This window comes from Oreochromis aureus, linkage group 3, assembly GCF_013358895.1.
Source record: "Oreochromis aureus strain Israel breed Guangdong linkage group 3, ZZ_aureus, whole genome shotgun sequence".
In the NCBI taxonomy this organism is placed as follows: Eukaryota; Metazoa; Chordata; class Actinopteri; order Cichliformes; family Cichlidae; genus Oreochromis; species Oreochromis aureus.
This window is the reverse complement of record NC_052944.1, coordinates 47,313,393-47,327,663: the sequence shown is the minus strand read 5'-3', so window position 1 is coordinate 47,327,663 and position 14,271 is coordinate 47,313,393. Positions and strand designations below refer to the sequence as shown.

Sequence of the window (14,271 nt, the reverse complement as noted above, 5' to 3'; positions counted from 1 at the left end):
ACAAACAGTGGGTTCACAGTGGATATGCAGATTTGAATAGATGGGTTGTGAGTCTTGACTTAAACTGGGGAAGAAAACCAATGTTTCTTATATCTGAGGGTAGAGAGTTCCACAGCCTGGGAGCAGAGCATCTAAAAGCCCTGCTTCCCGTGGTGGTGAGGCCATAAGAAGGCACAGAAAGCAGGATAGAAAAAGAAGATCGAAGTGAACGGGCAGAAGAGGTAGTGCTTAACAGGTCAGAGTGGTAAGGAGGAGCAAGGTTATGAAGGGCCTTGAAGGTGAGCAGAAGAAATTTGTATATTATCCGGGGAGCCAGTGAAGTTCCTGAAGAACAGGGGTGATGCGCTGGTATAGGCGGTTCTGGTAATATTGCCAGCAGCAGAGTTTTGAACCAGTTGAAGCTTATGGAGGGACATTGGAGAAAGACCCTGGAAGAGAAAATTACAATAGTCAATGCGGGAGGTAATTAGTTTGAAAAGGTTGAAAATAATTTCTAATTTATAAATGGAGATAGATTGCCAACTGAATGACACTTTGCTGACCATCTATTTAAATTCTTGTTATATTCCTATACAGCAACATATATGTGATTTTTGATGTGTGAGCAAAGTTAATCGATAGATAATGCAAGTATTTGCTAAAATGACCCCAACTGTAGGCAGATTTCAGACTGACAACAGATTTTATCGACAGCTTAATAATCTAATTTTCCAGCAAAAACAAAAAAACAACTCAAGTGAGGGAACTTTACCTTAGTGCACAAAACAGATACTGACAACATTTAAATTTAAGGACATAATTTGCGGCTGGAAAAAATGTGATAAATATCAATATGCTCCTCATATTGCAAAATGTTAAAAAACTAATAGAAATAATATAGTATTGTGAGTGAAATATTGTGATGATTGCAATTTCCAGTCATCAATATAAATATTAATTTGTTATTATGGCTGATAATGTGAGTTTAAATTATACTGGTATTTATATTCAGCATACTTTAAATGTCCCAGCAGTCTTGCAATCAGCAATCAAAATAATAAAAAATTATTATTTTAAAGAAATCAAAATCTGCACATATTTCAAAGCTTCAAAGTGAGTTCTTCATACATGATACCTGAAAAACATTGACACACATTTCACTTAACATTAAGCCATTCTGCTTGAATAACATGGATCTTACAAAGGCCAGCACTGAATAGAGCATGGAAAGGGCCAGTGTGCATCTAATGTGTTACATTTTTGCAGTCAAAGTATTTTACTGAATATATTTTCATGTATTGAGTCTAATTATTTCAACTTTATTTCATTTCCACTATATTTGTCTTGGGGCCATCTTGGGGCGATGGTGGCTCAAGAGTTAGGAGTTCACCTTGTAATCGGAAGGTTGCCGGTTCAAGCCCCGGCTTGGACAGTCTCAGTCGTTGTGTCCTTGGGCAAGACACTTCACCCGTTGCCTACTGGTGGTGGTCAGAGGGCCCGGTGGCGCCAGTGTTCGGCAGCCTCAGGGCGGCTGTGGCTACAATGTAGCTTGCCATCACCACTGTGTGAATGGGTGGATGACTGGATATGTAAAGTGCTTTGGGGTCCTTAGGGACTATTAAAGTGCTATATAAATACAGGTCATTTACCATTTGTATATATTGCAATTTGCACTCTCTAGTGGTGGAAAGATAAAGCTCCATGGAGCGTTGAAGCTTTTTTATCTATTTGCTGCATTTATGATGCTTTATTTGCTCTTTTGCGCCATCAAGTGGACATAAATGTAAAACAGGCAGAGTGATTATAACGACAGTGTGTGAGGCTTAATAAATAAATGAATGAATAATATTTGTGATGCCAATATATAAATTGTGAACTTTGTGTGTCTATATGGTACAAAGGAGGGTTCAAAAGGGAACGTGAAACCAAAATAGCGGGAAGGATTTGTGTTACTAGGGACATAATGTAACACATAAAATAAGAGCAGCATTTTAATCATTTCAAGCAACAAAATTTTATACAAGTTGGAATTTACGTTTTTCTGTCCTTTCTAATACTCTAAATGTTTCTCTAGTCTTCCAGTGTTTGGTTGACCCAGCTATGTTTGAACCTCCACTGTTGTCCGCAGTGACATTTTGGGTCCTTACCTGCAGGTCTGTGGTATTCAAATGATGGGACAGTTTTCTACCCAAGACACACTGACTGTAAGTGACAAAATACAATTACATTATTAGAATACATTAATTTACCTTGAGTGTGTGTGTATGTGTGTGTATGTGTGTGAGAGAGAGAGAGTGAGAGTGAAAAAAAGTTCAACAAGAGGCAAACACACACACACACACACACACACACACACACACACACACACACACACACACACACACACACACACACACACACACACACACACACACATAACTGATCAGTAGGTTTCTTCAGCTTTTCAGCTTGCCTGGAAGTCCGATGATACTGCGTTTTGTAAATTAAAAGTATGAACTTCAACGGGTAACAAACTGATGAGCAGTCAGGCTCCAGCCTCTGTTTCTACCTGTTCATGTTTCTACAGTAGAATCACAGTGGAAAGTAACAAGCTGTACAATGAACACATTGTGTGATGTTAAACTAAACTCAGTTACCTTTAACACAATGACCATAGCTTTCTCATTGAATTCCTTATGTCTGTCCTCTATCACAGCTTTCAAAGCCTGAAGGGAAGATGTGAGAACTTTTAGAATGGTAAATATGGACAAATGGGGGGAAATGCTTCATGTGCTCACATATGCAGTTGCTTTGTGGAACAACAATTCAAAATTTGTGGGACAATTCAAAATATCCATAAAACCAAAAGGATCTGCTGTAGTTTTAGATGCTGTACCAAAAAGTGTCCTCATACTGTTACCAAACTCTTCTGTTGGTGCTGTTGAAAAGAGAAATGTCACTGTCTCTCCTTCTAAACACTCCTGCTCTTCCTTGTTTAATGAGCAAATTTTGCTGTTCTGGAGGAGCCAAGATGGCGACCTGTGTGGACGCTTCTCTGTAAGCCCGTGAATCTCTGATGTGTACCTAACCTTTTAAATGATCTAAACGGACTCAGATAATTCCTTTTTTAGAAGTGACTCACTGCACTTGGGTTTTGTACAGGACATCTAGGCCAAACTGAGTTTCTTTTTTTCCTGCTGAATCCCGACACACTGAAGTGTTAGCTTGTATTGAAACATTTAGCTAATAGCCACGGGATAAGTTTGCAAAGTGGCCAAAAAAGAGGCAAGAAGAAAGGAAGGACTGATAATGGACTTGGAGCCAGATAAAACCTTTACAGGCTTATGCAAACCTCTCCCTCAGACCCCTCTCAACAGCCCCAACCCAAAGAAGAGCCACATCGAAATGCATGAGGTGAGAGAGGAAGCTGTATCCAATGCCAACATCTTAAAAGCTATTAATTGGCTGAATGACAGATTCTCCAAATTCGAACAAATGGTGAACAAAAACACGGCGGAGATTATTGCTGTGCGAGATCACATGAAAGGTCTTGAAATACAAAGCAAAGAGACAGAGGTTAATGTGAAGAAGCTGAAAGATCGCATTGCTGCACTTCAGGAGAAACAAGAGGAGACGGAGAGATATAGCCGGCGGTGGAACCTGCGTTTGCTGAATCTCCCAGAGCATAGTAACGAAGATATAAGAAAAGAGGTGATGGATATAATCGCCCTGATCATCCCAGAGGAAAAAACCAAATTCGAGTTCATGATAGATACTGTTCATAGAGTTGGTCGAACAAGAGATGAAAACAGCTCACGCCCCATCATCATACAGTTCACCATGCGCACCTTCCGACACAAAGTGTGGAGAGCTTCCCTCAACTCTGATGCGATGAAGAAGAATCTCAGGTTGGCTGAAGATCTCACCTACATGGAGAGACAGTGCAGAAATAAACTGTGGCCAACTGTCAAACAAGCTCGTGACGAGGGAAAGAAGACCAAATGGATTGGTCCTGTGGCCATCATTGATGGTGTAAGACACACTGCATAAATAAGAGGTTATTAAAAGATCAGCAAGATGACTGAAATACTTTAAGTTCACTCTGTAAGTTACCTAACATTAACAGGTATTTCAACTACCTCAGGCTCTCAATGTTACTGTTCAATATTTAATAATTTTGAGGCACTTGTATATTGTTTTGTGTGTGTGTTTTTTGCTTGAAATACCTCAGGTTCATTAGGTAATATGTTTACAACCAATAATATCCTCTTTAAATTTTCTATAAAACTTTCATACCTCCAAGTTAGTTGTACCAATGTTTGGTAAACATTATTATGGTTATGCTTGAACTTGCCTATGTTTTACAGTGTAAGTAGTTAAACATCCTACTTTTATTGGAGTATAAATGTTAATTTGCTTAAGTATCTGGGTCACTTCATCGGGGAAAAGAAAACAGAGTCTGAAGACTTTATTTAGGTACTCAACACTTAGTGTTCCCTTTTGAGAGTATCTTCTTTAGGTGTTTTTACTTTAGCACCTTATAAGTTTCTAGTTAGTTTAACAGACATCCAGTTCACTTTATTCATTCCCTTCTTTTCTTATGGCAGACTTACATTTCAGTTCCTTAAAAATACTATCCCTTAATGTTCGAGGTATTCATGACAGTTCCAAAAGAAAGTCAATTTTCATTTTCTGTAGACGGAAAAATGCTGATTTGATTTTCTACAAGAAACTCATTCGAGTGATAATGATGTAAAATTCTGGAAAGCACAGTGGGGTGATCAGTGTTATTTTTGCCACGCCTCTCAACATTCAGCAGGCATAGCCATTCTCCTTAACAACTTTAAAGGCAATATTATTGAATCATTGTCTTCAGATGAAGGCAGATGGATTATACTGGTTTTCAAATTGGACAACACCTTTATAGTCTGTAATTTATACAGTCATAACAACAAAACTCAGGCCAAATCTATGTGCATACAATTATCTGAGAAACTTGATTTTTTTAAATCAAAATATAAGGGAGCCCACATGATTCTTGGAGGAGATTGTAATGATGCTCCAGACGATCTTATAGATAGAGTACCAATAAGAACATCTCAACACTCAAAATTTAAAAGCACTGCGTTTTTCTGTGAACAACTTGCAGTTATAGATGTATGGAGATTCTTAAACGCTGATACAAAAGAGTTTACCTGGAGCAATGCAAATAGATCTCTACAATCTAGAATTGATTTGTGGTAATATCTTCTTCATGTTTACATTTTGTTTCACAATCCTCTCATGATTTTGCTCCATTAACTGATCACAAATTGATCACAATTCACTTAGTTGGCAATAAACAAAGTCAAAGTAAACTACGTGGTTTCTGGAAGCTAAATAATAATTTATTGAATGATGATACATTTTGTAGTACAGTGGAAAAAATGACAGAACAGATATTCGGGGATACCAATATGAATCACACACTAAAATTTTTCAAATTCAAATAAGGGAAGCGGCAATAAGGCGAAGCAAAGAAATTAAAAAAAGAAATGACACTAAAGAAATCAGTATTATGAATGAATTAAACATATTAATGAAGAAAGATGCCCTATCAGATGATGAAGAAATTAAATTGAAAAGACTAAAGGAAGAAATAGATAATGCATATATTAACATGGCTAAAGGGGCTTTTATAAGGTCCAAAGCAAAATGGCTTGAACTAGGTGAAAGAAATTCTAGTAACTTTTTTGCTCTTGAGAAACGAAACCAAAGAAGAAACAATATATCTGCTCTTAAGATTGATAATAACATAACCACTAATTATTTAGATATCTCAAAACATGTTGGTTCATTCTACAAAGATATATACAAATCAAATTGTAATATCAATGATTGTGATAGATTTATCGAGTCAGTTAAAAATTATGCACCAACTATCTCAGAAAACTTTAAAACTAATTGTGAACGTCCCATAACAAAATCAGAAATTTCAGAGGCAATTCGATTAATGAAAAAGGGCAAATCTCCAGGCAATGATGGTTTGTCAGTGGAATTTTATTTACAGTTCTGGGATATCATTGTTGATCCTTTATTAGAATTATTTAAGGAATGCCTTGATAGAAAAGAAATGTCCACAAGCATGAAACAGGGTATTATAACTTTAATTCCTAAACCTGATAAAGATCTTCTTGTTATAGAAAATTGGAGACCTATCACGCTTTTGAACATAGAGTATAAGATTATCTCATTGGTCTATGCCAAAAGATTAAAGAAAAATCTTGATGAGATCATTGTGTTATACTATATCCAAATACTACTAAAAGATTTCCAGTCATGAGATCTGTTCGCCAGGGTTGCCCGATTTCACCCTTTTTATTTTTGATTGTGGCTGAACTACTTTCATTACACATTTTGAATAGCCCAGTTATTAACGGTTTATCTATTTTTGGTAAAGAAATCAGAGTGACTCAACTAGCAGATGACACCGTTTTATTCTTAAAAAACAAAGATCAGATTGAAACTACTATTTCATTAATAAACGAATTCTCAATTGCCTCTGGATTAAAACTAAATAAATCTAAATGTGAAATTTTATGTTTGTACCAATCAAATGTCAAATCCTTATACAACATACCTGTCAAAAACTGTGTTAGATACGTTGGTATTCATGTCTGTAAGAATGACACAGAGCATCAACAACTCAACTTCTCTCCCAGGATGGAAAAAACTAAAACTATACTGAACTTATGGCTCCAAAGAGACCTATCAATTTATCCTTTTGACTAAAGCTGAAGGTGTTTCCAGATTTGTGTATCCAGCCCTTTCCCTTAATGTGTATGATTCCACATGTAAAAATGTTAATAACTTATTTGTTAACTTTGTATGGAAGAATAAGCACCATCATCTAAAAAAATCATTGCTTTGTGGACCTAAAGATAAAGGTGGCTTTGGCCTTCTGGACTTCATGGACCTGAACTATAAATTTAAGGTGAAATGGCTAAAAGAATGCTTAAAATCTCCTGGATCATTATGGCATTTCATTCCACATAATATTTTTAGAAATGTTGGAGGTTTGCAGTTCCTATTGTCTTGTAATTACAGTATATCAAAGTTACCAGTTAAAATGTCTGCATTTTATCAACAGGCATTGTTGGCTTGGAAATGATCTTATTCACATAACTTTTTTCCACATAGATCCATTATCTGGATTAACGAATGTATTACTAAGAGGAACAAATCACTATATCTGCAGAACTGGATTGATAAAAATATAATCTATTTGAAAGACTTATTTGACTCTGAAGGCCAACTGCTCAGTTACAATGACTTTATCACAGAAAAAACATTCCCTATCAAATTTAAAGATTTTAGCTCAGTAATGAAGTCCGTTCCCAGCGGACTGACTGAGTTGATGAAAAGCTACAAAAAACAGAACACACCACATGCATCTCTTAACACTCTTTATATAAATGGTATTGATCTTTTAAGCAAGAAATGCACCAATAAACATATTAGAGAATGTTTGTATAATGCGAAGAAAATAACTCCAAGAGGCAAGTTTTTTTGGAATGCTATTTTTGATAACATCAACTGGGATAAAGCGTGGCTTGTTCCTTTTAGATTTTGTATTACAAACAAAGTTAGAGAATTACATTTGAAAATATTACATAACATACAGGTATATCCATCCAACACATACATTTCAAGGTTCTGTGACATTGATAGAAAATGTACCTTTTGTAAAACTGAACTTGAAAGTGTTATTCATTTTGTTTTATGGCTGTTCATATAGTGCTACATTTTGGAGAAAGCTTGAAAATTATATACTGTGCAAAACAACATACGAAATCACTTATTTTGAAACTAAAGAAAAAAAATATGTGCCATTGTCAATCTTTATATCTTATTAGGGAAATTCCATATACATAAATGTAAATTTCAAAACTCAACCCCATCATTTAATTTGTTTTTGATTGAAATTGAATATTACTTAAACTCTCTTAAATTAACTTCCAATAAAAAAGGTTTATCATTGATTGAAATTCATTCAGAAATGTTTAATGAATGAGCTGTCACAAATATAACTTTTAAGTACAAAGTTGTTATGAAGTCTGTCACATCCCTCCTTTTTTTCTTTTTTTCCTTTTCCTTTATTTATTTATCCTTCTTATTTCATCGTACTGTATATTGTTACTCTTATTTGCCTTGTATGTCTACTGTACAAACTGAACTGGAATGACTGACTGTTCGCTTTATAATTTCAAATAAAGTTGTTTAAAAATTTTTTTGCTTTTCTTAGGCGAGTAGAAAAGGTCACGTGAACACACACACACACGCACGCACGCACACACACAACAGCAGAGCAGAAGAGGAGGGGGGAGGGTCCACGAGAGGTTTGACCGGCAGGTCTGCGAAGGGACCGGAAACAGCAGACGGACGTGACGTTTCAGGAAGTGAAATAAGAACTGAAGTCGATGGCTGGGGAGAAGAGCGGGAGTGAAAGAAAGATCAAACAAGAGGCGAAAATAAAAAAAAACAGTGAAAGTAAAGCTGCGATGTGGATTAAACGGACAGTGAGCGCAGTGTAACCGTGACAACGAGACACAAGGACGGATTTAAATCGAGGATAAAAAACTGTCTCCAGAAGAAAAAGTCTTCGGCTCGGTGAGTGGAACCAGATTCAGCTACAACAGCGATAAATAGGCATGTAGGGAGGTTAAGAGTGCTAAAATACTGAGACACGGCTCTCCGATGAGTGTTTGTAGGGATGTGGTTCAGTAAGGTAAAGACACACGACTGAGTCTAGTAAATGGAAAGGAGGTGCAGTTTGGGCAAAGTGTTCAAGCAGTAGGTAGAATGACAATAAATGTGGTGGAAAAAGTGACAAGATGGTGATAAAGGAAGATGTTCTGAATGTGAGCAACAAATAATTCATATTCACATTCATGATTGTGGCTGAAGTGATAAAGAGCTCAGCATAGACAGGAAAACATGACAAAAAACTAACATCATTCTGAAATCAGCTCATTGTTATTAATATTTTTACTTCAGCTGGGATAATTAATGGATGAAGGAAATGTTACTGCAGTCACAGAAGGTGGAAACAAGTTCCACTGAATTACAACAAGTAAATATAGGAAAATAAGATATGTGTTACTATATAAGCTCTGGGACAGGTTTATGAAGCAGGACAGATTATTGTGACACAGCAGTTGCAGTGAGATTTAGAAACATTGTACTGTAATTTATTTAGAAACGTGAAGCCAGTTCACTTGAGTAAAGAACAGCTCAAAAACCAACTGATCTGATGAGGGAAAGAGTGATGGCCTACTAGCTAAATCAAGATGTGACCCTGTGAGGGACTTCCCTAAACCTCCAGTCCAGCAGTTCTTCTAAACAAAAGGCACCTAGACTAAAACAGATGTACTTGTGTTTGCTATACCATAAAACAATAAAAGAAGGTACAAGCTCTTCTTGTGACTCCAGGATCTGAGTGTGAATGTCAGAACACTCTGGAAGGCACACAGTCTTTGCAGACTACTAAGGATCACACATCCTATCACTACACAATCGATTATACACTTCTAAGCATAAATGGTTATATTTTTCTAAGCATAAATGACAATCAACAATATAAACCTGACAGATGTGAATGGAGAGATGTTAGAGAAATTCCTAAATGATAATGGTAAATGGCCTGTATTTGTGAGAGACACAAACTAAAGTATTGATCCTTTCACTTTAGTGTGGGTCTTATACCAATATGTCTGTATCATTTGTATCGATCTGCCCAGCCACAGTTGAAGCAGCAATGAGTTCAGTTCAGTATCTGAGAGAGTTCATCAAGGAGAGACTAACTGCTGCTTGTGAAGAAATCTTCTCAGAGGTTCAAAAAACCATCGTCCAGTATGAGGAGGAGATCAACCGTCAGCACAGACTGCTGGATATCAGCCGGAAACCCGACAGAAACTCACACATCATAGGTATGGACATGTTTTTAACTCTGTGCTGTTCAAGCTCAGATTCTTCAGTGTGACTGACTTTACTAGAAGATGTTAAACTGGGTATTTAACAGTGCTGTGGGTCAGTGTCCAGTGATGGTCACTTATAGATTAGGTGTTCTGCTGTTTGGAATAACACTACCCTCAGCCCTGGTGAGAATATCCAGAATAAATCTAAACTAGTTTATATCATTGCACAAAACCAGATTACAATAAATGATTAAATATGTGGACTGAAGTTTATTCTGCAGTTAAATTTAAATATAGTTAATGAAACCTCCTTTTTTGATCGACATATTTTGATTCATTTATTTAAAGTGTTTGTCGAACAGATTCCACTGTTGAGTTCATCAAGCGTCAGTGTTCCTCTCCAAGCACTGAGACTGTGCAGTAAAGAGAAGGGTAGATCTCAGATATTCAATACACATTTAACAAGTTGTTACCAGACTTCTCTGAAGTGGATGACATGTTAAGAGGCAGTAAGAGAGGAGGAAAGACCACAGGGGAGGTTCATGGCTGTGGTGAAGGAGGACATACAGAGAGTTAGTGTGAAAGAGGAGCGTGCTAGAGATAGTGTGATGGAGGCAGATGATCTCCTGTGGAGGCCCCTAAAGGGGGCAACCTTTTAGGATGGCTGCCAAACACACAAAGTGCTTTTTAAAAATAGTGTTTTCTGTTATTGTTCATCACATTAATGACCTTTTTATTGTGTTTCTTTTCTCCTCAAGACCTCCCACAACAACATGACTGTAAGGAAGAGGAAGGTCTGGATGAGCAGCAGGTCTGTAACCAGGAGAGGAACTCCAGTCTTGACCAGGAGGACCCAGAGCCTCCACAGATTAAAGAGGAACAGGAGGAACCCTGCAGCAGTCAGGAGGGAGAGCAGCTTGGACTGAAGCAGGAGACTGAAGGCATTATTGTCTGGACTGATGAAGAGCGACTCACCCTGCTGGAGACCATCTGGAAACCAGAGTTAAAGTTGGATAGAATAGGTATGTAAAATTATTATTGCTATTATATTATTAAAATGAATATGACTCATGTAGGATCCTAATCAGAGGTTAAGGAAGAATTAAAAGTCCAATCAGCATGAATGCATCTCTTTTCTCTCAACATGTAACATTAAACCTTCACTTGGTACAAGTCACAGAAACTGACTTGAAGTCTGAAACCTAACGAAGCTGTTAGCTCAATGATGTTTTATTACCTTAAAGGGTTGTTGGTTGTTTTCTAAATACGGTATTTCCTCGATTATCAGGAGGGTTGCGGTCTGGGACCCACCACATTAGGTACCAATCAGTGAAATGGAAACCATATCTTTTCTAAAATTATTTTTTAGATGTTTTAAGCCATAATAACCCTCCCTACACTCTTTTAAACCCTTTGTATAATCTTAAAACATCTGTATGTGTGTACAGTACCGTATCCTATATGTTGGAGCTATTTGTTCTTTATTTTTTCATTTTGAAATTTGTTAAAGTTTGTTGTTAGTTTACTTATATTTTGGGGTTTATTTACAAGTTTTATTTGTAGGTTAATATTTGTTTCAATGGTTGGTTTGGTTTTGGTGTTTACCTTGTTAAGTCAGTCAGTAAGAGCTGTAGGGCCATTTTTTGTATAAATATAGAGACTGGTATTAGACCAGCATGCACTGGCCTATGGTTTTTACCAGAGCAGGCGAAGCAGCAGGAAGTAACAAAAAATGAATCTTGTTATTGCCAAACTGGATGAATAAGCCATAAAAACGCAACTTTCAAGTATGGATAGTGGACTTCTTTTGCCTGCGTACAAAATATTATCTCAGTGCAGTAGTAGCTTGTGGATTTGTAATTGTGGGATGTTTGGTTTGTCAAACAAAAGGAATTGCCTCTACACTATATTTTAAAATACTCTGCACATATTTTATACTGTAGACAATAGCCCAGCAACCAGACCCTGAAATTCAACAGATAACAAACTGATGAGCAGTCAGGCGAAGCCTCCATTTCTACCTGTTCATGTTTATAAAGTAAAATCACTATGACGACCACTTTAAAGCCTCTTTCTGTTGGTTTTCATTTTTAATTTGTGTTTTCGGCTTTGTGTTCATACCTTAATACTAAGAGAAAGATCATATGTGTGTCCTTATTAGGATAGGGATTTGTGTTGGTGTGTGGCTAATTAGTAGAAAATGGATTTCAGGTCATTTTCACAGAGAAATGTGAAAGTAATGAGAATATTCTGAGTTTAGAAAACATTTTCACCGTTTTTCTGTCATTTTTTTCTCCGTTTGTCTCTTCAGACCCCACACAGCAGCAGGTCTGTGACCAGGAGGACCCAGAGCCTCTACACATTAAACAGGAACAGGAGGAACTCTGCAGCAGTCAGGAGGGAGAGCAGCTTGGAGTGAAGCAGGAGACTGAACAAAATCTAAACAATGAGCAGCTCCTTTCTCACAGCTCTCCTGAAGCAGAGAGCCAAGAAGATAAAACAGGTCACAATCAGAGAGTAGACAACACTCCTGCATCAGACAGTCAGAGTCAAACTGAAACAAAGACAAATGTTCTAAAATGTGACAGCTGTGGAAAAACTTTCAACTCTGAATCCGATCTGACTTCACATCGGAGAGTTCACACAGGTTTTAAATCACGTTGTTGTTGTTGGACCTGTAGGACAAAATTCTGTCAGTTCTTGAAACTTCACACAGGTAAGAAATCACATCCTTGTAGCACCTGTGGGAAGGAATTCATTTCGAAGTCAGCACTGGAAGCTCACATAAGAACTCACACTGGTGAGAAGCCATATTCTTGCGGCACCTGTGGGAAAAGATTCAGTCAGAAATCAGCACTGAAATATCATACAAGAATTCACACAGGTGAGAAGCCGTATTCTTGTAGTACCTGTAAAAAAACATTCGGTCGGAAATCGACACTGAGATCTCACGTAAGAACCCACACAGGTGAGAAGCCGTATTCTTGTAGTACCTGTGGAAAGAAATTCAATTCGAGCACACACTTAAGGAGACACATAAGACAAATTCATACTGCTTCAAATATTCATGCTTCCAAAGTGTGAGACAGCTTTGAGTCGTAGCAGTGTGTGGGTGGTAGAGCTCACTAACCAGAAGTCAAATCGCTGCACTGATTTAAATAAATGTAGAAACTGATGTTTTGACTCTTACAATCTTTTCACATTTGTGACCTTTATCTGGTCAGTCCTTGAGCATGGGTGTGTAGTTTTATGTTTTATGATAAGTGTGGTTTGGATGATCCTGTGGCTGGACTCCAGAGTTGGATCCATTTGGCAGCGACTGTAGTTGTAATGGCTCTGCTAACGTATCCAGAATTGAAGACGTGTTCCAGTTTTTTGTTCGAGACTGAAATAAATATGTGTTGAGGAAAAAGTCTGGGTGTTTTCTTTTTTCTCTGTTTTTTTGAAAATGTAACCACTAGGTGGCAGTGTTTCATGAGACAGAGTTAGTGTAGCTGCCCCTACAGTAAGAAAGAAGGAAATCCCTGTTCTTATTTGAGCTAGTTGCTAAATGTCATTGACTTTCTGTGGTTTCTGGTTGTTAGTGATTAGCAAAATTAGGCTTCATGAAACCAGCTCCACAGGGACACCTGCTGGCCAATTTTGTTATTGCTACATGTTGTAAATGCTGTTCTGTAAAACAAAGATTCAGACAAGCCCAGCACAATTTTAAACAAAGTTCCTTACTACACCAGGCGATCAGTAATTACGATCAACACAATTTTGAGGAATACTCATACAATCAAATAAAATATTGAGACTGTTAAAGAAAACAAGCTCAACTGTTGTCAGGAAAATTCTCCATCTGTTAACAAGACTGACTGAGATGTGTTACTGTAAAACCACACAGGGTATCAACTGTTTTTGGATTCAGTTGGCTTTGGTTTTTGCTCACAACCCACAAAGTTTGGTTGACATTTATAATTTCTAGTTCTACAACATCATCATCAGTTCTGCACACTCTCAGCCAAAGGTAAACGCTGGCATAGCATTAGGTTCTAGTTTAAATTAATTAAAAAACATATATTGAAATGGAAAAAAAGACTAAATATGCTCTCCTATATAAAAAAGTAACGTTTGTTATATTTTCATGAGCTTATTCTGACCAATAATAGTAATAATAGTAATAATAGTCCATTTCACATACATTTTAAAATAATTCTCTGTCAACAAGCGTCTGTCATCATCTATATGACAGAAATCACAGAATACGATTATTTATTTAATTACACTTTAGTGAATCTAGTGTTTAAGAAACTACATTTGTCTGCGCAATCTACAGCAAAGTAAGAGAGACAGTTTTCTTTTGCACATGCTC

General features: G+C 37.0%; 1 protein-coding gene across 2 annotated transcripts; it reads left to right on the top strand.

Moving 5' to 3' along the window:
- The first annotated feature begins 8,297 nt into the window (after window positions 1-8,297).
- Window positions 8,298-13,338, top strand: LOC120439427 (zinc finger protein 436-like). 2 transcript variants are annotated; one of them, XM_039610403.1, is made up of 4 exons: window positions 8,298-8,607; window positions 9,744-9,926; window positions 10,673-10,936; window positions 12,226-13,338. In XM_039610403.1, the coding sequence occupies exons 2-4, from the start codon at window positions 9,755-9,757 to the stop codon at window positions 12,996-12,998; spliced, it is 1,209 nt and encodes a 402-aa protein (XP_039466337.1). In that variant the 5' UTR covers window positions 8,298-8,607; window positions 9,744-9,754; the 3' UTR covers window positions 12,999-13,338. The 2 variants fall into 2 exon arrangements, with proteins under 2 accessions (XP_039466337.1, XP_039466336.1); XM_039610402.1 differs by having other exon boundaries at window positions 9,738-9,926.
- The last annotated feature ends 933 nt before the right edge of the window (window positions 13,339-14,271 follow it).